Source organism: Haplochromis burtoni, unplaced genomic scaffold (genome assembly GCF_018398535.1).
Source record: "Haplochromis burtoni strain Fernald_Lab_line unplaced genomic scaffold, NCSU_Asbu1 Contig_7, whole genome shotgun sequence".
NCBI classification, from domain to species: domain Eukaryota; kingdom Metazoa; phylum Chordata; class Actinopteri; order Cichliformes; family Cichlidae; genus Haplochromis; species Haplochromis burtoni.
In genome coordinates, this window is record NW_024582368.1 from 356969 (window position 1) to 382226 (window position 25258).

Genomic DNA, 25258 nt, shown 5'->3' on the forward strand with positions numbered 1-25258 from the left:
ATATATATATATATATATATACATATATATTGTACAGACACATAGGTCCCATTCAAATGAACCAGCTTTACATTTTCTAAGTTTTGTATCAAAGAATGAAACCCAGACAGAAATGTACAGAGGAGGGAGGCAGGGAGGAATATAGGGAGGAGGGAAGAAAGGAGGATTGAGGAAAGCCTTTAGTAGCCACACTCCTTCACTCAGTCACTCTCCCCTTGTAAGTGACACCCACCACTACATTTGCTGTCTGCAAGGTGAGTAATCCTTCATCTTACCTTCTCATTATTATTATTATTATTATTATTGTTGTTATTATTTCCATGTTTACAGGCTTCTCACTTGTTAATTTCATTTTAATTCAGGCACATCTGACATCAAGTGTAACAGGTGTTTTAAGAGATAAAACTTTGGCACAGGTTCTTTTACTCTGTTAGAATTTCTTTAACATAAAGTGGATACTTTTTATGTCTTCTAGCTTCGGATTTACAGAAGTTTAAACATTCTTAACTGCATTTTTGTAAGTTTTTAATATCCACTAAACATTTTTTTTTTCTGTAGTGCTTTCCTGTGGCCGTCAGTGATTTAGTGTTTCACTTTTTGCCCCCACTGTGCTCTTGTTTGGCTTTGACACTTGTCAACTTCCAGTTTAAACCTGCCACATGTTTCTGTCTGGTTAGTTAGCCTTGGGGAATGTTTACTTACGTGAACTGTCATACAAAAGTGTATCTCTAATTATACGCCTGTGTCTGACATGAGTGCAAAGTACTCGTTTTATGTACTCTGGCTTCCATTGCATCACTATAAGATTTATGCGACAACTAAAATCAAAATGTGGAACGCCAAAACAAGTCAGGTTCTATCTCTGATTGTCAGCAGATTAGTTACCACTGCAATGTTAACTGTGTCTGAGCCTAATTAATTTCTTGATGTGATATCAGAGAGGAACACACTGGTAGCATAAACTACCTGGTAGACACACTGGTAGAGTAAACTACCTGCAAGATTTTGTCCAGAGGATGTCACCGTTGGTCTGTTTAATATCCAGGCCTCTCGTGCTATCGTCTGGTTGGCTGTGACTTGTTACTCAGTAGCCTAAAGGCGGTAATACCCTATTATTATTATTTTTGTTGAAGAGGCTTAAATATTGGTATTTTGCTAATTTTAAGATGAACTTCAGATAGTTGATAAGGACTGGCCCTTGACTTTATACTTACTGGCAAGCCAGTTAAATTGTTTCATGGCATAGTTCGAATGGCAATTTATGAAAAGTTGAACAAAATAAATAACGTTTTTCAATTTTTATCTACAGACCTCATCTTCTGAGTCAGTAATGGCCTGCAGTCTATCGTTCAGCCTCTTCCTCCTTGTGCTCCTGTCCCTTTCCTGTCCCGCTCGCGCCGAACCTCGGAGGACTACAGCGTCTCAGCGCAGAGTGTCTCGCGCACCAGCTCTCAAGGTCCGTTTGGCAGGCACCTTCGCGCGACAAGCGCACGAAGGGCGCGTGGAGGTGTTGCACAACAGCACTTGGGGGACCGTCTGCGACGATGAGGTGGACATCAAGCTCGCCAACGTCGTGTGCCGTGAGCTGGGGTTCGAAGGTGGCTTAACGTGGGCTCACAGCGCACAGTATGGAGAAGGAACAGGTGAGAGCACTCCCTGTATGAAGTTACCGTGCAGTCTTCTTTGGGAGTCAGAATTTTTTTTTTTACTCTCAGTTTAGTCTTGTCAGGAAAATCCAAATTATATGTTGGGGGGGCTCTGACTGGGTTTTAAATTTTGACAGTTAGTATTACACAGACAATTTAGCGTCTATGCCACCTAACTTACTGTCATACTTCATTAATTGTTTCAACAATGTAATATTATTTTAAACTTTTTATTAGGGCAAATACAAAATGAACCAACCAGATGGCAGGAACATGGTGCTTTTAGACATGTAGACATAGTCAGGAAGATTGGGGAAGAAATGTGATTTAAGTAGTTTTGAACGTGGCATGATAACTGGTCTGAGTATTTCACTGCTAATCTACTGGAATTTATCCACATTACCATCTTTGGATTTTACAGATAATGGTCCAAAAAATGTAAAATGTTCAATGAACAATAGTTCTCTGGATAAAAATGTCTTGCTGACACCAGAGGTTAGAAGACAATAACCAGATTATTTATAGCTGTACAACTGAGGTATGCAGAAGAGCATCTCTCAATGCTCAACATGCCAAATCATGAAGCAGATGGGCTAATGTAGCAGAAGGCCACACCAGGTGCCTCTTCGGTCAGCTAAGAAAAGGAGACTGAGGCTACATTTTGCACACGCTCACCAAAATTGGAAAACTAAGATTGAAGACGTGTGTACTAGTTTGACAAGTCTCCATTTCTGCTGCGAAGTTCACATATTGGTGGTTGTAAAACTGAAATAGAGAACATTAAAGTAAGGCTCCACCCCTGTCTTGTATCAACAATTTATGCTGATGGTGGTGCAATGGGCATATTTTCCTGGAATACTTTGTACCAATTGAATATTACTGAAAAGGCTAAAGTCTTTCCCTTTATAACCACAGTGTGTCTATCGCTTGATGCCTGTACTCAGCATGACATATACATTTCAAAGCTCTTTCTTGAATGGGACAGTAAGTTCAGTGTACTCAAATGCCCTCCACACCTCACCAGATCCCAATCCAACAGAGTACCACTGGTATGTGGTTGAACAAGAGATTCTCATAAAGGATGCACAGCCGACAAATCTGCAGCAGCTGTATGATGCTATCATGTCAATATGGACCAAAATCTTTGGAGAATATTTCCAGCACTTTGTAGAAACTATGCCACTAAGAATTAAGACTGTTTTTAGGGAAAAAGTCAGTCCAACCTGGTGCTAGCAAGGAAGAATAGAATAGAGAGCAAAGGTGTACAAAGTAACTGGTGGGTATAGCTTAAGATTTATTGGAGTGGCAGGCAGCCACTAACCTGTCTACTCCAAAACTTCCACAGTACAGTGTGCTTGGCTCACAACTGTATGGCTTCATGAAAAGGCAGCCAATTAAGACATTCAAAATAACTAACATCATAAAGTGACAAAGATAACTCGTTGTGGGATTGGAATCTACATCTCGTTAAGGTTGCCTGGCAGGCCGGCAGAGCAAATATATGGGCTGAAAAAGGGCATTTGTTTTAGAATAATGACAGCATTTGCTTGCCAGAGTTGTGCAACACTTGCCATGGTTTATGGACATTCTTTACTGCTGCTTTTAAATCCAAATTAAAGAGTTGAGTGGATTCGGGGAGCAGGATCTACAGCAGTCTTCCTTGTAAAATACTATGTATCTACTGCTAAACATGCCACTAAGGTGCAACCCTAAATCAGTGTAGCACTAAAAAATCAAGGGTTAGGTATTTAAGAAGTGATTCTGGCTGATGTTTAGATGCATCGGCCAGTCTGTTACTTGATCAATGAAAATCAGAGTGAATCAAGTTTTGCATCATTTATTCTTTTTCAAGGCCCAATATGGATGGATAATGTACGCTGTGACGGCTCAGAGAAGTCCTTGAAGGACTGCAAACACAACGGTTGGGGAGTGAATGACTGCAAACACTCTGAAGATTTGGGGGTTGTGTGCACCCCTGAGCGTAGGGCGGTGAGTCAGCCAGCCAGCAGAGCCCACACCACTGCTCCAAGGCCTAATGGTAATACTGCACCTCAATGGCAGGGGCTTGTGGACACCCGCGGGCAACCAGGGTATGGATATTATGGAAATGGACATCCATATGAGGTTCCCAGGTTCCAAAGGCCCCATCATCATCACCACCACTATCAGGTACAACAGTTAATGTTTGGCTAATTACTGGATTATTTGTAGAAAAATATGTAACAGTAGTGACATTTGTATTCCCTAAGAGGCAAAGTAAGGTGCGAATTGAGGAGGTCCGTCTTCGCCCCATCCTCATGTCTACAAAGAAGAAGAGCCTTATGACAGAGGGTGTGGTGGAAGTGAAGCATGCTGGGAGATGGAGACAAGTTTGCGACAAGGGCTGGAGTCTCAATAGCAGCCGGGTTGTGTGTGGGATGCTTGGCTTTCCAGAGGCTACTCAGCACAATGTGAGAACATATAAGTAAGTATGAATCTTTCTCACTAGCTGCACTGACAGCAATACAATCCACTTTTATGAGGCCAGGTCATTAGATTGCAAAACACTGGGCTGTTGACTGTAGTTCAGAAGGGCAACATGCTATGCCATTCATCTGACTGTTAAATGACTACAAACACATTGTGAAGAATGGATAAAAAACAACAAAGCAGCAGCAGCAGCACTGCAGTTAGAGGTCTTGCTTTGGGCTTATCTTCCTCCCCCAGCCACCGCTTTCCCATGTCCCTCAACCCCCCCTTCTTTCCTCAGCCTCAGGATGATGATAAAGGGGATCCCTTACTCCTCTCTACTGCCCTTTCTCTACCCCTCTCTCTAGGCAAATCACCTCTGCACACCTCATTGCCTCTCACTCCCTTTCTCCTTCTGATACCATCTTCAGCCTGCAGCTCACAGACAAACAGCTCTACTTTAACTTTTAGATTCCAATGCAGAGGTGCAATATCACTGCTGATTGTGCTCTTAACTGTCCCATCGATACAATGTGTGAGACAGAAGTCGCTTTTGGAGAGCAGGATGATGGTATGTGTAGAGTGACTTTCTGGCAGGAGAATCTCTGTGGGCTTAAGTAAGCCATGCTTTTCTTTACTTTTACATGCCACCACAGAAAAAGCATGTGTGACTTGCTGGCAGTGTGCCAATTACTTTTTTCCTATGTTTCCCAGCACTGAAAGTTTGGTACATCTACAAAAAACAATGCCTCTTTTAGTGCATTACTTTAGAAGCATGGAAACCTCTGCATTCATTTGTGTTTAATTTCATTCAAGTAATGGTACAAGAACACTTTATAAATACAGCTCACACTAAAACTAGGAAAATATCACAGAGCTCTGAAAATAACTTTTAAAAGGATAAGTAAAAAACACAGTGCTGTTGTCTCACAGCAAGTAGGGATAGGAATGAATCCACTGGCCAGCTGGGGCCTCCCTGTCTGGAGTTTGCATGTTGTGCCTGCATAGACTGCGGTTACTCTGGCAGTCCAAAAGCCATAGGTGTGAATGTGAATGGTTGTCTGCCCTGTGTGTTTGTTAGCTCTGCGATACACTGGAAATCTCTCCTGTGTGTACTTCGCTCTATGGCAGCTGGGAAAGGCTCCAGGGCCCCAGCAACCCTTAAATGGAGTTGTTGTTGAGAAAATGGATGATGGGCTGGGGATTGTGTTTCTTTATTACTGAGAAACAGAAAAGAACAACTTCTCAATGTGTTCTTTGCTACTTTTTATGTCATGACAGTGCTTAAGCTTTTCATTTTACTCAGTTTGATTGTTCAGTCAATGAAAGAAAAAAAAAACACAGACAAATGAAGATAGTTGTTGCAGTTTTATGTTAGTTTGGCAGACACAGTTTTTAAGCCAGGTAACAAAGTACCCTGCTGCACAGGCATGAATAATGAATGATGTTGACCTCATCTCATTGACTTTTAGCATGAAGGAATTTAACTTAAAAACCATACTTAAAATATGGTTAAGGTTCAGTATAAGCATGTGCTTACTGCAATTGTCCCAATGAGCATGTATCTTTTTGCCCCTTTGGCCCGCATCCTCTTCGTTGAAAAAAAAAAAACCAAACCCTCAGCAGTGGTTTTTGGGACTCTTTGTATTGTAAACCACGGGAGGACCACACATTAGCAGAGGATTATTGTGGAAGATGGATCCAGGTGGATCTTGCTTGTGGAAACCTGCCATCTATAGATGATTCCCAGTTTAGCTGTTCCGTCCCTCTACTGGCTCAGGTTACTCTGACTCAACTGGTGACAAAATCTGCTGTAGGTACTACAATCCTCATGCTTCTGAAATGCTGTAACTGTTAAAGGGAAGTTGATTTGTTTTATAGACTTTTCTGAGTTTTTATTGACTTGACAAACTATTGGAGTGCAGCCACTCTGAAAGTATTTCTGCATTGCCCTTGAATTATGCCATCTCTGTTGAACTTGTGTGTTATTGGGAACACAGTGAAGCTATAACCTGATTCTACTGTTGGAGGAGGCGATCGTATGGCATCATATCTTCAGTAATAAAAGTCCCTCCGAATAAGCTGTTGTTTAACAGCCGAGCCCGACTCTACACGGTCTGTACAGGATCATTTATTAGAGCACAGCTTCACCGCATTGCAGGTGTGGTGCTTTTCATTCATCTACTTGATTTTCTTATGCAGTATAGATTCACAGTACAGGTACAAAACACTGAAAATGTGTAGTGCAGGTTCTTGTTTAGGGGAATTAGATGGATAGATTTGTATGGTTCGAATAGAGGTGATTTGGCTGCTTACCAGGAAGATTGATATGCCAGTGGAGGACAGGGCTGTTATAGCTTGAAGGGCTTTTATTGACATCTTCAGGGGGATATGCTCACTGTCTTTTTTTAATGTTGTTTTTCAATCCTCTAAGGTCAAGTAAAAGGAACTTAAATAACAGGACTTGTCCTGCTGTTTTAGCATCTGACCAAAGCCACAACAAAGTGCACAATACTGTTTATCTTAATGTTCAGCAAAAAGTACTGTAAGCCAATATCTTGAATTCTTTTATTGCATGTATAAATTATAAGGCTCTGTCATGGAAGTGGCTGTGATACATCTGGGTTTGTCTTTCTTGGGTATGACCAGGGGTTTTGCTAAAGCCTCAGGCACTATATTAGTCTGAACCATGATGATGTGTTTGTTTCCAAATCTGTACCTGTTTTCTGTCTCCACAGAAGCATGTTTGTTCCCTCTTTAACATGTGTTTTTGACTTCAGGCTGTTTCAGATACATTTGCTGGAATGCCTTTGTTCGAAGTCACATAAGCAAGTTGTTTAACAGACTTGGTTTCTAAAATCTGAATGTGTTAAATGTGAGGTTACAAAATAACAACCAGAAGAATACAGCAAAAATGTTCATTCTGTTTCAGACTGGGATTAGGGATAAATGTAAGGTTGCACTTTTGACTTGACTTAAATTGCCACTTTGTACTCTAATTACAATCATGATAGCCAAAAGAGTCATAGAAAAACAATTTGGTAATTTGGTTGTTAAGCGTTCATGTAACTTCTTTCACTTTTCAAAAAAGCATAGGCTTGTACTGCACGGTTTGAACAAAGCCAAGCTTTCTTTCCAAGTTTTTCTGTCCATTCTTAGAAATTCCAGACCCTGCCATGACTCTTCCTGTGTCACTTGGATGAAATTCTGAAGATGCTATAATTACAAGTTGGTCAGGACCAAAGCTCTCAGGGATTCTGCTGAGGGTGAAAAAACACCCCCAATTATAGCCGTGTGTGAGAGAGAGTGAGACGAAGATGGCGAGGATGGAGGCAGAGAGTAACAAGAGAAGAGCGGATGGAGAGAAAGACAGAGAGCAGCAGTCAGACGAGCCAGATTTTCGCTTGCTCGTGTGAAATATAGCCAATTACAGCTGCAGTTTGCAGCGCTGCCTGCTGTGTCAGCAGCTGTCTGTCTTCCTCTGTCACCGTAGTGATTTGGGGACTTAACTGGGGACTTTATGTTTAATTATGTTTCAGTTAAAATTTTCTTATGACGAACGTATCATTTTCAGGCTTTTGGGTGACATTTTCTTTGACCAAATTTGGTTTTCCTGTCTGATGTCTGTATGATCTTCTTCAGTGTTCTTCCCTCTAATTTATTTTCCCATCTTTTTATTTCTGTGTGCATGCCAGTGGCTATTTTGTGGCTTGGAACAGACTGTGAAAGGTGGTTTTTAAAAAGGACTTGAATCATAGGCATTTGTATCACTTCACTTGGGCCTAGCAACTGTTTCACAAGCAAGATTTTCTACCATAGCCACTCAAAGTAGGTTAAAAATGTTCTTTAATTTCTCATATTGGTTTATATAATTCTCTTTATATTATTTATTTTTAATTATAATAATTGCATCCATTTCTATTCTGTGTAATTCTACTTGAAATCTTTTTTTCCCTTTTCTTTGGTGTCTACTTTAAGGTAGATCTTTGCTGAAAAAATGGATGTAAGCAAGTCTGATTATTATTATTTATTTATTTATTTTGCCAATACTGGTTTTTAAAATTTATCTGAGGTAAAACAAAATGTCATTTATATATAATTCTGTTGTAACGTAGCATCAGAAGATGTAGAAATGACCTAATATCACTGCTGAGCAGTGTAAAGCTGATAAAACCCAAACAGTGATGTAATGCATGTCTTTTTTAACAAGCAGGTGTAGACTCCCTATCATTATCTTCATTTCTTTTCCACAACATGTGCTGGACACACTATTTGGCTGATGAATGCTGTTGAGGTGAAAAACAAGTGAATACTGGGGTTGTCTATTCAGATAGCTCAGATATACTTTCATACAGCTCCTATCCCCTCATATTTTAGTTACATTGCATTATTTCTTTTTATATATTTAATGTATTTATGGCTTTCATTGTGCTTGATTTTAGCATGGCAAACAGTGCTGTAATTCCGTTAAATAAAATACCCAAAGGTATCATTTATAGTCTAAGTAGTAGTCCTGTTGGCTTCTGAAGAGGGTAAATGGTTAGCTGATTTGTCTGTGGTGAGGTCACAAACAAGTCACAGACATGTTTGCCTCATGTGAAAATGAGTGTGTAGCTGTTCCTCGCTGTCTATCTTATGGTACTATAAAGCCACATGGTAGACACATTTAAATGTTTTACAAGTGTAATTCAAGAGACTGTAAAGTTTAAGTGTTAAATTTTAATGCAATATAGTCCAAGTTACAGTAAGATGCATGACAATATACCGTATAGGGCTTTATTTTAAGCTATGCACATTAGTTAAAACAATGGCTTCATGGGGTTTTGTTCGATATATTTTTCATGTAGTTATGTATCAGGGCAGGGCTATTTATGCAACTGATCTTTTACAGATGTTCGTTTTTGCATTTATGCTTCAAATGGGCCATAGAAAAGGACTGGTTTAAGATTTGAGATATATCTGTGAATTTCAAAACGTATGTTGAATGATTCCTGAAATAAAAACATGTTATTAATACTGAAATACTTTTTGAAGGATTGTTTATATTTTTAGGTCTCATTGCCTACTTACTACTTATAGCTTTAGGAAACAAGTTATTATGTGATTCTGGAAAGTGTAAAATCAGCAGCCCATGACTTTACTCAACCATCAGCATAACATCATGTCACTGACAACGACTTTCTTCATTCCTCAGTTTGTTTGCTTTTTTAATGGTTTGTCTCTTACAACTTTCCAGGAATGTCCTGAGTTTCATGTCCGAAATAAAAATATTGACCTGCCTTAACTTTCATACAAATATCCCTAGATCTTCGATGTGTTTGTTTCTTTAAATGGGAACACCACTCAAATCAGAACTGGATTGTTTTTCATATATATTGATATTGATACTGTGTGTGTGTATTGCCACTGTACAGGGTGGTTTGATGAAAGCCAGTACATGCTGGAGCCCAACAAATAGGTCTTTCTTCCTGACTGAAGAACATTAATCTTACTTTAATAATAACTTAAGCCACTTGTCCAGACTTATAAAATAAAAATGTCACTGTGATTGTGCCATGTATATTCTTGAGTGTTTTGGTGTAATTGATGTGAATGTTGGTAATGGTGTATGCAGTTTGCAGTGGTTGGAGGATGTCCTGGTATGATCTGTTTGGCATGTGTGCATTGTGTGTCTGCCAAGAGAACAGACGGCTTTCCTCTCCACCGCTCTCCCAATTCAGCCAGCCTAGTTGGAACATAAATCTCTGTTTCGATCTTACAGTTCTTGGACATTCAGCGTCGGGGAGTGCCAGAGGTTTTATTTGTATATCGTGCCTGGTTAAAGCCTGTTTTTTAAGAAATGTTCTTCTTCACAGACGCTGTATGGCATGCTTTCCCTCCCCCTAGTGTGGTTTTGGAGATTAACAGCATAGATCAGAATATCTCATTTTTCATTTGTTTTTTTGTTGTTTCTTTAATCTCTTTATAGCTCACATCTTGGTGTCTTTGCGTAAATCTCAGCTAAGCAGCATTGCTTGTTCCGAAAGTCAGAAAGTCTGGGTTAGTTTATTTAATGTAAAAGTGTGTAATTTAGATAAAAATTACCCTGAACATTTTTGTTGAACACATATTTATGTTGGTGGGTACAGAACATACTATTACACAGGCTCTAAACATAAACAGAGTACACTTGGTAAATAGCAAACAGCCCACATTCAGGAAAGAAATACATCATACTGAATATATACAGAGAGATGAAAAGTGAGGTTCCTGAAAAAGGACACGGATTGTACTAAACTGTACTAGTCATTACTATCAATATATCTAACTTTACACTCACCACAAAGCCACAGCTAAATTTGTTCCTGATTTATGTGCAGAAGTTATATTTGCAGCTGCACGGTTCATTTCAAGTAACCCAGTAAGGCTACTTTTCTAGTAAAAATGAAGTTGGTGTTTTAAGTGTTTGCTACTGCTCTCTGTGCTGAAAACACTTTTAAGTGATTGGATTAGATAGAAACAAAAACCAGCAGATGATATTCAAATTGGTCCAGGTGTGTGTGAGTGTTTGTGTTTGCAACCTCAGAAAACAGACAGTCCTGATCATGTCTGTTTCTGTTCTGTTCTTTTACAGGAAAATATGGGATACCAAGGTTGAAGATCCTTCAACAAGGTAATAAAAATGACCCTTTTCAGCCTTTGTTTCTTATCTACAAATGTGCAATTTTATAACAACATTCCTGTATTAACTATACAGGAATTACTACTACTTAATATCATTAAGAAACACTAACAAATTAAAACCAAATTGTTAGTATCTTTAAGAATATGTTACCTACAATTTACTTTCTGTTCTTTGCAGACTGAGTCTCATGGCAAAAAAGAAAGGATTTTGGGTAGAGAAAGTTCATTGTATAGGCACTGAGAACAGTCTCTCAGAGTGCCATGCTCAGCTGTCAATCCCCCGTAGTCCTACCCCTTGTAAAAATGGGAGACATGCAGTGGTCAAGTGTGTACCAGGACCTCAGTTTGCTCGCATCTCTTCAGGAAGACCTCAAGCGCCCTATCCAGTTGTGGTAAGGTTAAGAATTTGTATCTACATTGGCACAATCATGTAGTTTTCTTAGTAAACTGATTTTTATTCTCCCTTTGTTGCCGTATACAGCCTGTTCGTCTCAAGGTGGGCCCCAGACTGGGAGAGGGGCGTGTGGAGGTGCTCCGTGATGGAAAATGGGGGACTATTGTAGATCACTTGTGGGACAGAACAGCAGCCAGTGTTGTGTGCAGGGAACTGGGCTTTGGTACTGCCAAAGATGCGCTGCATGGAGCCTTTATGGGTCAAGGTAAGACTAGAAATTGCTGTTGCCCAAAGCACAGACTTTCATTAAACATTCTGGAAAACTCCACATTTAATGAATTCATTCTGCCTGTATAATTTGGATGCTTGAATGTGTTTCTCATGCGTCATGGTATTCCAGAGAAGACAGGGAGACTTTTCAGCCTTTTGCTTATCTTTTGTTTACCATAGACGCCGCACCCGTCTGCTCTGACTGATCAGATAATGTGTGGGCATGTGTGTTTGTCTGTCTGTGTATGTTGCCTTGTGAAGCTGCAAATGTGTTGATTGCAGTATCTCCAGCTGTGATTATGTGAGTCTTGTGCCAGGACTTCCAGCTGCCCAAACAGCATATGCATGTGTGTGTAGACAAACACTCACTCACAAAATGAAATACTATAAGCCATAGTAGTTTATATTAGTATTTGATACTAAAGCCAGAGACATAATCTTGCTAGATTCAAGCAAGCTTTTCATTCACTTACTGAGAGCTGTGGTCTTTTTGCTTTAATTTCAAATGTCCAGCTTTGATGACACACACAGACGCACTCAGTACCCAGCTGCACCAGTGGTGACCCCACCCTTACGAGATGTGAGAACAGCTTCCCCATGCCACATGGTAGGGAGTAGTCTCTAATCTTGCTGATGGAGATTAAATGTGGGATGATGTTCTACTGGTCTAGCTGTTCAGTTGATCACAAAAAGCATATTTTTATGTGTTTTATGTGTCGTTTTTACCCGATTACCTCTTGAACTGGCATTTGTGTTACCTTAAAGAACTAAAATCAGCTTTTTTTTGGCTTTCCTCAGATTCAGTTGCATTAGTTTGCGTACACATTGTTTTCTGGTTTTAATCAGTTATTTGGCCAGGCTTCAAAGTCATATGTTTAGAATAGACCGAGGTGTATAATTTGTCAGTTTTCTATCTCGGTGGAGTTTCGTTTATTTAACCACAATGTTACAATGTTTTTTACTGGGATTCACTTCACCTGGTTCTCCTATTCATTGCACGCATACACAAACACACAGGTAGAGAAACTATTGCAATCATAACTGACAGAAAAACACAGTAGCTGAAAATCTTTAATTAGGTTTAAAAAATAAAAATGCCTCAGAATTGGTAGATGTATTCTTCTTACATTTGTTATATTTTACTTCTGTGAGTTGGTTTCTATAATTGGTGATTCACTCATACACTTGCAACCCTGTTTTTTTGTGGCTATGCATTGACCAGAGCAGAAAGCTTTACGATGGGATATTATCTTGACCTTCAGATTTGCTCTTTTAGAGACAGAAATAGGTGGAAATTTTATTCTAGAGGCCGCACAATGCATTGCACTGGCATTTCATCAGCAAAGTATTATAACTGCTTTGCCTCTAGACTTTTAAAATCTTTTAAAAAATGCAAATACAAAATGTCAGTTAACCATGTCACTTAAGTTAGTTACAATCAAAGAATACTGCTTTATGTGGATAACGTTGGAGCACTGATAATATAATGTCACTGATTTCTTGAAACTCTGCAGTCATTTGAAAATAGCAGAAGTGATACACGATAGTATAGTACAATTACACTCCGCTGTCCACTATATTAACCTCAAATAAAGTATATCCAATATGTACCAGGCTGCTACAGACAAACCATACTTCTTTTATATGCATCAGACCAGCTGGCTGCGCCTTGTTTAGCTCACTTGGCGGTTTTAGAACAATAGCAGTGATATGATCTGCTAAGAGTGAATTTGTAAAGCGTCATGCCGCCAGTCCTAAAGTACTCAATATTCAAAGCTCTCTCAGATTCAGCTTGTCATTTTTATTACCTGATTTCCCTGGTGCTCAGAGGACATATGCATACTGGGCTAAATGTCATTTGAAAAGGCCTAGTTAGACTCATAGATGGAATAAACTCTCACAGGAGCAACACATCAATGTAAATTTGTGTAAAAAGTGTTTACTTTTGCCAACTTGCCTATACCTATACATCTTTAACGCACACAAAAAAAAAGATTCCTCATCATTTCTGTCGTATCTTTTTGCCAACAGGACCCCACAGAAGAGCATGACTTTATCACATTTGATCATCATAAATAATGTGATAAAGGCTGTGGTCGAGTTGACTGGTTGATTACAGAGTGAAGTGCACCAGTCAGATGTTCTGCCTCTGAATGTGGCCTCCCTTATCAGATTTGTTGAAACGCTTGCTTGCACGTATTAAATGGCCTTTATAGTATACAGACATAGAATATCCCAGCTGGATTAGTGAGATGCCATCTTCTAACTAACCTTGAAATCCAGATGCCAACATAAATATGAAAAATAATACATGCCGATCTCGGTGCAAGTTTGCTTGTGCCATTTAATTTCAAATAAGCAAGCAAATCTGTGCAGAAATTTAAATGACTGTTGCATTTTACAGGGGAAAAAAGTCTTTTGGCAGGGAGAGAGAGAGAGAGAGAGACATTCCATGGAAAGAAAAACATTACACACATTTAACTGTTCCTAAAATTGAGTTTAATTTCAGAGAGGACAAGAACAGGGTTTCCCTTGTAACCACTAACCAACTATTTGCGCTATTCTCAACAAGAATGTAACTGATATTATGCTCTTTCCATCCTCAAAAGTCAATTTTCTAATCTCTTCAAATGATCTTTGGCATATCCCAGTCATAATTACATATCAACTTTGCTCTTTCTTGTATAGACTAAATTTAAGATACCACATTTATATTATGTCTCATTATTGCTCTCATAGATGTATCCACTCTACAACCTAGATATTTTATGCTTGTGTTCATGTTTTAATTATTCGGCAGAATATAAGAGAAGAAAGGTTCTCTTCAGACTCCACCCGCAAACTCTTTAACTCCCATCATCATTACATTTATCATCATCATCATCAGTGAGTTAAATTACAGGGACAATGTTTCTATTTCCTTTCTTAACCAACATTGTTATTTTTGCTGTGTAATTTTACCCGTGAAGTACGTACATATCCAGCCATTTTGATGCAATAGGGGAGATTAGGACTTGGTCTCATTTAACCTAAGCACTGCTGCTGTAAAAACTGTGACAGCTCAGCTGATTCTGGTGTAGAAAAGTAGTAATTTGTTGTTAGAGCTTGATCAGTCATGTGATTGTGTTGTTAATAATTAATACATACAATCAATAACGAATTTACAGTTGTGTGTGTTTAAGTTTGTGTATGTGTGTGTGCTGGCACGCAAATGTGTCTTTTGAGGATGCAGTATTTTTGTTACTTGTTGGCTCTAATGATGATGGTGATGATGGTGCCTGTTGTTGTTTAGATAAAGTTGTGCTTTATCTTAAATTTAGATGATTAGAGATCTTTAGTCTGATTATAATTGATGATCCTTAACCAGTTTTGTTTCCCCTCTTACACTTGGTGCTATACTATAGTCTACACAGTGGGAACACAAAGAGTTTAGTAACACTCTCAGTGGTTGTGTGTATTTGTGTGGATGCAGAGTGCATGTGGCTTTCCTGGAATTTATTTTAAGCTTTTGTGGATTTCCCAAACTAAGGCTTAAATAGATCTTGTCACTGTTCGTTTTGCTTCAAATTGTCCCCCTGTGTTTGTCTTCATATGTTAAACAGTGGGATTTTGGCTCTAGTTTGCGGCAATTACCATGCAGATAGAGGTAGAAGCGGTTTAGATATGTCCTTTTCATCCATATGAACCCACGCATGGTGACCAGTATGGAAGAAGGCCTACAATCTACCAAAACCAACACAGAGACGTATTTGGTTGGGCTGCAATCTGGTCCCAACTATCTTCTTTTACGCCCTTTTTCTTGGTTTTGTTTTTCCCATAGTTTTTGTGGTTTGGTTGTGTTTATTTCAATGCTACTTTATTTCTCAGTTTACAGTTTGTGCTTTGTGTTTTAGGAAAACACGGAAGCCATAGTTTGTTGATATCCTGTCATCGTTATCACACCAGCTATTTCCCTAAGAACTTTTGCATTTTCCTATGTTGTTTAAAGATTATCTGGGTTTAAATAGCAAACAAATCCTTGTCTGAATCCTTTATAATGCTGACATAGCTTTTGCTTTTTTGCTCACCCAAGGTGGTGGACTACACACAATGTAGTAGTCGTTGTTGTTCGTAAATCAAAAGAATGGTGGTAATGAGGTGTGACAGATGCCCAAAGTAGATGTTGGTTGTGCTGCTGCTTGGCTTGCAGAAGCATTTTGTCATGACTGATAGGAACTTTTCATTGTTGGTTTGATGCTAACATAGAGGAAGCTTTTCATATGAAAGGAATAGTGAGCCTCGGTTTTATGTGTTTGCGCTCTTTTGCATGACAGAGTCTCGTAATGCCATTGCATCTGTGGTGGGTGGCCTCAGACAGTCACAAGGGATATTGCCCTTCAGTTATGCCCATGCTCTTTGGGTTTTCATTTGTTCCCACTTTTTTGATGCATCATTTTTTTTAATCTAATAAATCTCCTCCTTTCTATGCAGGTACAGGGCCCATCCATATGAACAATGTTCAGTGTACTGGGCTGGAACACTCTATTCTAGACTGCTACTTCCAGGAAGTCCAACCATGGACATTCAAACACAGCCAGGATGCCTCAGTACGCTGCAACGTTCCTAAAACAGGCACAGAGAAGACGGTATGAAATCTACACCATCACAGTTCATGAGCTTATGAGCTTTCACTTATAACACATCATCCACTTAATTCTTTTAATTCAATGGATTTCAAGGTGCGGCTCGCTGGTGGTAGAGTCCCATCAGAAGGCCGTGTAGAGGTGTTGATGGAGGTTGGGGGTCGTAAACGCTGGGGCTCTGTCTGTAGTGAGAACTGGGGCATAACCGAGGCCATGGTGGTATGCAGACAGCTGGGCCTGGGCTTTGCTGCCAGTGCTCATCAGGTAACTATCCCCTTGACAAACATAACGAGTTATTTTGATCTCTTTTTATAGTGCAACCAACTTTTTCCAAAGTATTGTCATCAGTATCTGAAATGTTCTAAAAGGACAACGAAGCACTCCCACTTCTAACCCAATTAGTTTAATTTTGAAAATGTCAGAGTAAAGTGGTCAGAGCCATCTTTCCTCTAAGATTTATCAAAATCTAATCTGCAGTGTCTTAAGGTATTGATGAGAAATAAATGAACACGTAGAGACCAATCCATAGTCACAGCCCCTTCATTAACTTCAACAATGACTGGGAAATGATGACTATGATACTATTTATTGATAGAAAACTCTACACCCTTCCTTTGACAGGAAACCTGGTACTGGCCTGGCGACCCCAGTGTCAACGATGTGATTCTCAGCGGAACTCACTGCGTGGGAACAGAGCTTTCAATTCAACAGTGTCGTCGTAACAACCATATCCATTGTCCTCGTGGAGGTGGAGCAAAGGCTGCTGGGGTCAGCTGTTCTGACAGTAAGTTGCAGTTTTTACCTGTAGTCTTCCCTTCTCGTTCAGTTTGAATCTTAAGATAATCTGTTACACCTGCTTCAGCGGCACCTGACCTTGTTGTGGATGCCCAGCTGGTCCAGGAGACAGCCTACCTGGAAGACCGTCCTCTCCATCTTCTGACCTGTGCCAATGAAGAGAACTGTCTGTCATCATCTGCTGCCAGGATGAACTGGCCTTATGGCCACCGACGCCTGCTGAGGTTCTCCTCCCGCATCATGAATTTGGGTCGTTCTGATTTCAGACCCAAAGCATCGAAAGAGAGCTGGACATGGCACCAGTGTCACAGGTATATTATCCCTGAAAAGAGGTAAAGAGAAGTGTAAAATTGCTTTACTGTTTAGGAGTGTGGGTTGACGGAGTGGAAAAAAACTTTTAAATACTGATGTAGGATGTTGTGGTTGCCCTTATGGTCACTCTGAGTGTTTTGGGTTTTCACGAGCCGTCAGAAATATTCACGCAAAAGCATGTTCTTTATTCCACATATGGATGTGGAGTAATGCTCCTTACACACTGAGTAATTAAAGGTATATTTATTTTAATTGCATTCAATTGCAACCAGGGAAAAAAAACATACTGATGTGTGATCTCATTCCCGTGGACACGGCAGGAAGCGTGCAATATGGCCAATAGACATAAGCGCCTTTGTCCATCACTAGGTCTCAGTTTCTTTTCAGTAGGAACAGAGCACTTTCAAACCTGTCAGGATAAGCGAAGAGGGTGGCATACTGTGCTGACTGCATGAGATGTCCCAAATCACGAACCCTTCTACAGCGCGTGTTTGTGGAAATGATGGTTGCAATCGTCTGGCTACCACAGGTTAGGTGTAATACAAAGGACCGTGCAGCCTACGTGCAGTCAAGTCCGCCTCAGTTTATTACAACATATCAGAGCTATGGATGTGCGTTTCAAAGCCTGCCATTCATTTAGAATGAATAAACATTTCAACCAAGCCAGAACTAAAATAAGCTTCTGTGAGAAGTGTTACGGTGACACCCTCTCTCATGTTCAAGCAGTGAGGTCATAAGGATATAAGCCATAGGGAGCTAGTGTTCAGTAAGTGTAAATGCACACACTCAGACATGCAGACACACACATACACGCTCTCACCTGGACTTTCCCATCTGTCGTCACAGGCACTACCACAGCATTGAGGTGTTCACGCATTACGACCTGCTGACTCTGAATGGCACGAGGGTTGCAGAGGGACACAAGGCCAGTTTCTGTCTGGAGGACACATATTGCCCTGATGGTAATTTTCAGCACAATTCAGCCCTCCTTCCAAAAAAACCCATAATGTTTCCCATTAGTGACAGAAAATTAATATCAATATTTCAGCTACAGCTATTCAGATTTTTACTTTGTGGTTAATGTATTAGATCGCCACTGTTGTTGTTTGTTCACTCTCCATTTACTTGTTATATCATGGATGAAATAGCTCATATGAAAAAGCCCATTGTTCATACAGTATGCAGTCCAGTACAATTCAGAAAGCTAAAGGCTCTTAAAAATAACAGGGAGTGCCAAGCATTAAATGAGCTTTGATGTTGTGATTGATAATGTTGCTGATATGTATTTTAGGCCTCCAGAAACGCTTTTCCTGTTATAACATGGGTGATCAAGGCATCTCTGTGGGCTGCTGGGATACATATCGGCATGATATCGACTGTCAGTGGGTTGACGTGACTGATGTACGGCCAGGAGACTACATATTCCAGGTCAGAAGTTTATATTTGTCACCTTTTCTTTTTCCAATGTGGGAAAATTTTATTGCCAGAAAAATGAAATATAAGTAACTTTGCTTTTCAGAAAACACTTTAAAGTAAAGGGAAATAGGCTTATTCTGTTAGAAAAGTAGGTCTGTTTGGTTAAAATGCAACTACTGTCAGCACAAACTGCAGACTTCGAAGTTATCTCAACAACCTTCTTGTGACTGGTGGAGAATTAATCTGCTGAAAGATCTGCATATAACAATGATATTTTTACACATATACTTTTGTTCTGATTAAACAAACATGATACTGTATAATATGCCCTTTAATGAGCTTCTGTTTTCAAAGCTAAGCTAAGTGATTGTTGGCTGCATTATGTATGGCATACATTTAGAGTACTGTGCACAAATCTTAATCAACCTTCATTTTGTAAACTTATTTTGCAAAGTGGTCTTGAGCAATAGTTCTCTAGCCTTTCTGAAAGTCTTTTTCTTTGGACTTTGAGTGCTTTTTCCACTCACTTTCAGATGATTATATCTTTAGGCACTTTGTCTCTAGCAGGCTGTTTCAAAAGCACATATATGTTCCAATGTCATTTGTTGAATCTATGTAAAATGCCAATGATAACAAGATGTCACAGGCATAAAATAATATTTTTGCGCAAACAAGGTGATTCCTAAAAACGTATTAGCTGAAAACTTGATCCACCTTGCAGTACTATCTGGAAAGCATCTGATTGGAAACAGCTTAATTTTTCAGCATGGCAATGATCTCAAACACACTGCCAATGCAGTAAAAGTATACCTGGATAGAAAAACACATGATGGAACAGATCTCAGACCTCAAAATTATCTAAATAGTGTGAGATCATCTGTACAGTTAATGGAACAAAAGGCAGCTACCCTGCAAAGATGAGCTTTGAATGTCTTTCAAGAAGCCTGGAGAACAGAGACTACTTAAAGAAATGATAAGAAAGCTTGCCTAAGAGAATTCAGGCTGTGTTGAAGAATAAAGGTGCTCATACCAAACATTGTACAACCTATGCTTTTACTTTGTATGCTTTATTTTGGACACTTTAATTCGTTGCTGCACCTATTTCCCATTTTCCTAACAGAATGCAAAGAAAATGGTTGGCTTAGGACTTTTGAATAGTATTTTATGAGTGCAGTATTAATGTTCTCCTCTAAGTTCTAGAAAAAAATCACATTTATTTCTTAAAATGTTCAACTGGTTCGTCAAGATCAGAGATCCTTTTATTAAGAGAGGTTCACAGGCTTTAAAGGTGGATTTCCTCATGGCTGGTTGTGGTTTCTGTCTATTTCAGTAAAACCTACTGACCTTCTTCTAAACAGTCATCACCTTAACCATTCATGTGTCTCTCATTTCTTTGTCGACTGAAGTCATTGTGGCTGCCAGTCTAAAACACATCAAGGACTCCATATCTCATTATCTTCCTTTTTCAGTACAGACCTCTGATCTACCAGTCTTCAGATCTGAGCATGCTCCCAATTACCTTCTCGATGTGGTAGACTGGTTACAGTATAGCTCACTGTTTGATAATTATTGCTGTTACTCAGTTTGTCTGAGAGGTTGCACTAGGTCTTTGTAATTAACACTGTTCTGCTGTCTGTTTAGGAAGAGTTCATTTAATTTTGGCATGATTGATGTGTCATACTCATATATAAAGGCGTTTGTTAACTGTATGTATTTTGAGTAAGATGAGTGGGCGTAATTAAGTGGCACACTGCTGTAGCATAGTATGGAGGCAAATCAAGGCCAATACATGATAGAACAGGCCGAAATTGAGTTATATCAAATGACAGGAAGAGACAGGAAACGATGAAAGTGCAAAGGTCATCATGAAAGGGTATGAACCAATTTTAACTGAGAGAAACGAGAAAGTAAAACCTGTGAAGGAGTTTTTCACTGAGGCTGCAGAATTGGAAAAATACAAACATCTCTTATAGCAGTGCTCCTCTGTGCTGTGTTCTTTCATTTATCTAGTAAAGTGCAGATGATGCCTGACTACAGATCGCAGGCTGTACAGGAGGATTTAGCAGGCCTGCCCTTGAACCACCCAGTGCTAATGAAACACACAATTTACCCAAATTAACTAGTGCCTCCCTTTAGTCAAACAGCACCTAGTTCCCTTCTTCCATTAGGAACGGCTAATTTACCACCAAGGAATTTCTCCTGCCCTGTTTTTATTTTTATAGCTACTTTCTCACTGAGCAACGCACTCTGTCACCGAACCAATCTTCTGCAAAAGCCTCATACACTCTGGTCCAACACTGTAATTTACACTGAAAAATTAAGAGAGTTTTTCTGCATTCACTGTGTTTTTAAGATGGTTTCTCCCTTTTTTTAGTATAGTTAGCCTTCTTGCTTGCTTTAAGCAGTTTGTAACCTGTACTTAAAGTGGGTGCAGCAGTTTGCAGAGCAACCATTACAGTAAATGGCGTCTCAGTATTATCACCAGACCAGATTAGGAGAATGGTTGTATCAGCAGTTACAGAGTTGCTCTGCAAATGACAGACTAGGCTATTAGTAGAGTGTATGGCAACATTCAGAATAAGACTAATTTCAGACACATAAACATTCTTATGCATAACTACTCTTTTGCAAAAGACTTCAATTTCAGGCTAATTTCAGGCCCTTGTTGTGCACTCCAATGTCAGCATGAGGAGCAGAGAAGATTTCCCTTGCAGACACTTTGGGCACCTGTAAATTTCCAGAGCTTCTTACATGGCCAGTTGCCATAATTTGTGTAAACTGTTAAATCTTTTTGTACAAGATGTAAAAGCAAGAAACAATAGAATTCCTGAGGTCAAACAGTATATTTTGTGCTTTGCATAACAAAAGCATTTTACTGCCCCATGTTATTCAGTGTATATATTCAGCTGTAGACTACCAGCTTTAGGTTCATGTGAAATTACCACATAGTGTATTTATCCTTACAATAGTAATACTGTATGGAAAAGTCATCCAACTTTTTATAGATGAGAAACAGACTGACTATAAAAACAATACCAGCTACGAGTGCAGTTTAATAACAGGCCCTCAATTTTAAATCCAACTGCTCTTTATTTAAACTGCTTTCCCATGTGTGGGGAGAAGAGACTTGTTCCTTCCTTAGCCACGAACATGGTCTACTGAGGATACTTTACTAGACCAAAGTGTGCGCCCTGTTTCCTAATAAATAACGTCCTATATTATCGTTTTATTTTGCAGGTGGAAGTCAACCCCTCACTGGACATGGCTGAGTCTGACTTTATGAACAATGTTATGAGATGTCGGTGCAAATATGATGGCCACAGAGCTTACATGTATGGATGCCATGCAGGTGAGGATACTAAAAATCTTTCTGTTTTCACATTGCCGTAAGTTTCAGCTCTCACCTCTTTTTAATGATGTTGTTCCTTTACAGGTGATGCATATAGTGCAGAAACCGAAGACCTGTTTGAGCATCAGAGGCAAATCACCAACAACTTTCTGTAGCCTGTCCCAGGTTCCAGGAGGAGGCCTTCTCATGTGGCCCAGGGACCACTAAGGTTGGGTTTACGTTGATGGCATCAGGCTCTTTGGATATTAGGACCCACAATAATATGTAAAACTGTGCCTGCTCATCTCCTTGCAAGATGTGGAAATAATAATACACAACAGCAGCCATTGCAGAGACACTACTCAACTCACCGACTACAAGAGTTGGGAGGTTAAAGATGGTCGACATGTTTTTTACTCTAGTTAAGTAAGATTTTTGTTATTATAACTACAATATTTTTTGTGAATGTGGACTACTAGTAACTTAAATTAGATTTTAAAAACACATACACATGAAAGACCTTCATGTCACTGTAACTAACCTGCCACAAAGACAACAGGGATGCCGATGCTGTAAGGAAATGACACTTAGAATTATTTCCCCCAATATCATGATAGAAACTTGGGATTGGATCATTTGTAATACTTGTGTTATTGGTGCTCTTTAACAATACTGTATGTCATTATATTAACCTCAGTATATTTCAGGTGAATGGTACATTCTGGGTAGTTTTCCTTTCAGATTATTTTTACTTTGGTTTAAAGAAAAATCAGCATTTTACAGAAGTGTAGCTGTCCCTCTCATCTAGAGTAGATGTCAGATTATTTTTGTGGAACAAAGCACTTTATCTTTTAAACATCAGTATTCTAGTTTTGTCCCCACTCTTGTTTCATTAACCATTAAGAATTTTATCGTTTCATATTTACATGTCAAAAAGTGAAATACAAAGGGGTTTTTTCATATTCAATGTGTTATTTATGCTATACATTATTACTTTATTTATTCATGAAATTGACACCTAAACAACATTCTTAGTCAAGACGTTAGCTAGAATCTATATAAAATGTTTTGCTGTTTTTCTGGACCAGTGGATAAATCGTTTATACAGTTGTTAAAGTATTTGGTATTTGAATGACCCCATAATACAGCTGAATAGTTGTAGATATATTTTATTATATTAGTAAAACAACTGTAATGGTAAAGTGTTTTTTTTTCCCTCTTCCACCCTCTCTGATGGGAGAGAAAACTGGTGTGACAAGACCACAGCATTGGGGCAGGCAAGAAGGCAGGCTGGGTTTTGAGAGCATATAAAAAGCCTTTTAATTGCATACGTTCGGTTAGACTTACTGTTAAGGTTAACATTCGGGGTATAGCAAAGACATTACAAAGAAACGCTATGGAGTAGTTACTTAAAGGGGACAAATTTGTGTTTGCGTGTTTACATAGGCTACAAGAAAAAGATTTTCTCAGAGATTTGGCAAGTGAGGGAAAGAGAGGATGGAAAAGAAAAGGAGAAAGACAGAAAGGGATCAGGGTTTGGAGAAAGACTCAAGCAGACATACAGTTTTACTACCAAATCTGCGTTTTTTTGTAGGCAGCCATACAGCAACCACAAGCTGGCATTTTCAGCTCTCCTACGAGAACAACATGTTTGTCTGGGAGAAAAAAATGGAATAAAATGTCCTGTTCATGTTTCAACACTGGCCTTGTTTGTGCTTACAGAAGGCCTGGTAAAACGTACTGTATATTGTACACTTTTGCTGAATCTCTTAGCACAGCAAACAATAATACAACATTTTCTTTACAACGTGGAACACGTGTTAATGATGTTATTTACCCATTAATGTGTTTGATGTGTTTGGCTTACTGGCTTAGTGGTTAAACCCATTAAGATGGTTTTCTAATGGACAGATTCCAGGACATGTTGTGGAAGAGACACGTCACTCATAAAGACAGCTGCAGACTTAATTAATTTCTTCAGCAGATTGGCGTAATCCGGGACTCTTTTTTTTCCTTGACAAAGAAGGCCCTTTACAGCTCTGTAATCATGCATGCCCAGCTAAACAAAGAGATTTTTTGGGGGGGAAAGTCTAAATTTACTGTTTGCTGATGCTTTTCTGTTGTTTTGTGCTTATGTACAGTGTATTTTAACATATTACGGCCTTTTTCTGTGTTATTTAACATTATATGCCACTCCATAGCTTAAGTGGCTGTATATTCATCATATTACTGTATTGTTTTCTACGGCCAGTTGTGCTTTAATTCTGTCTTTTAAGCTGAGAGTGTGATCTACGTGGTGCTTATCTACAAAGCTGTACTCTCAGGGATTTTGACCTCATCTAAAAACTAAAAAACATGATGTGATTAAGTTTGCTTTTAGCTGTGATGCATACATTATGACACCAAATAAACTGGATCTGTTTTGTTTTTGTTTTTTCTAATTTTATTTTTGTCAACACTCTTACAAAATGTAATCTGTACCCACATGTTTATCTTGCAGGTAAAATTTAAGGTATGAAGGTGATAAGCTTTGTTACGTCTTTCCTTGAGGAAAGTTAGATAGACACTGTCTGAGTCGGAGCCACATTTCAGTTAAAGAACAAATCCATTCATCCATCATAACTGTGAATCAATAAAACTTCATCACATACAAAGTTGTCCTCTGTTTTCTGCCTCCTCCTTGCATGATGTTGCAGAATACTTGTTGATGAGAAAACGAATCAAATTCAGTATGAACTTGGTAAAAACTGTAGATGTGATATTATGTGTAGCATTAACTTTTACCTGCTCTTGATGTGCAAGTTAATTGGTGGGAAGATATGTGTCGGGTATCTTATGTTCTTCAGTTTTATATTCCCTTTTAAGATCTTAGGTTTGCTCTGACTCAGTCCCCTTGTGAATACTGCCTCTCAGGGGAACTGAGAAATTGACTAACCATTCCAGTAAAAAAACAAGAAAGCATTAATGACTAAATCCAAACATACCAACTTTGGGAGACGTGGGTAGAGTAATCAACTATGTCTGAACAGAAAGTTTACTTTTAACAAAAGTCTGATTTGATCACAGCTGACAAATCCACCCAGAAAGAAAACAGCAGAGCTGTGAAGTGGTCACTCGCTGAGATGAAACAGCTGCTGGGCAAACAAGACAGGAAAACTTGAAAGCAGAGCACCTGGGGTCATGGAGTGAGTTCAGCATCCATTCATGCACTTTCACCAAAGCGCACACGCACTATGAGGCAAAACTTGACTTTATCTTGACTTCTTCAAAATAAGTTATTTTTATGCTAAACTTTTTAAGTGAACCGCATGCAACTTGGAAAATTCCACATGTGTCTTTTACATTTTCATTTGTTCTCTGGAAG

At 39.1% G+C, this 25258-nt stretch overlaps 1 protein-coding gene across 1 annotated transcript; it reads left to right on the forward strand.

Annotated features, from left to right (window-relative positions):
- Nucleotides 1-158: 158 nt before the first annotated feature.
- Nucleotides 159-24548, forward strand: loxl4 (lysyl oxidase-like 4). The gene is made up of 15 exons (XM_005913899.3): nt 159-254; nt 1310-1643; nt 3499-3815; nt 3896-4110; nt 10708-10746; nt 10936-11149; nt 11239-11416; nt 15892-16046; nt 16140-16307; nt 16665-16827; nt 16906-17149; nt 17997-18112; nt 18442-18578; nt 21804-21915; nt 22000-24548. The coding sequence occupies exons 2-15, from the start codon at nt 1331-1333 to the stop codon at nt 22068-22070; spliced, it is 2442 nt and encodes an 813-aa protein (XP_005913961.1). The 5' UTR covers nt 159-254; nt 1310-1330; the 3' UTR covers nt 22071-24548.
- Nucleotides 24549-25258: the final 710 nt, after the last annotated feature.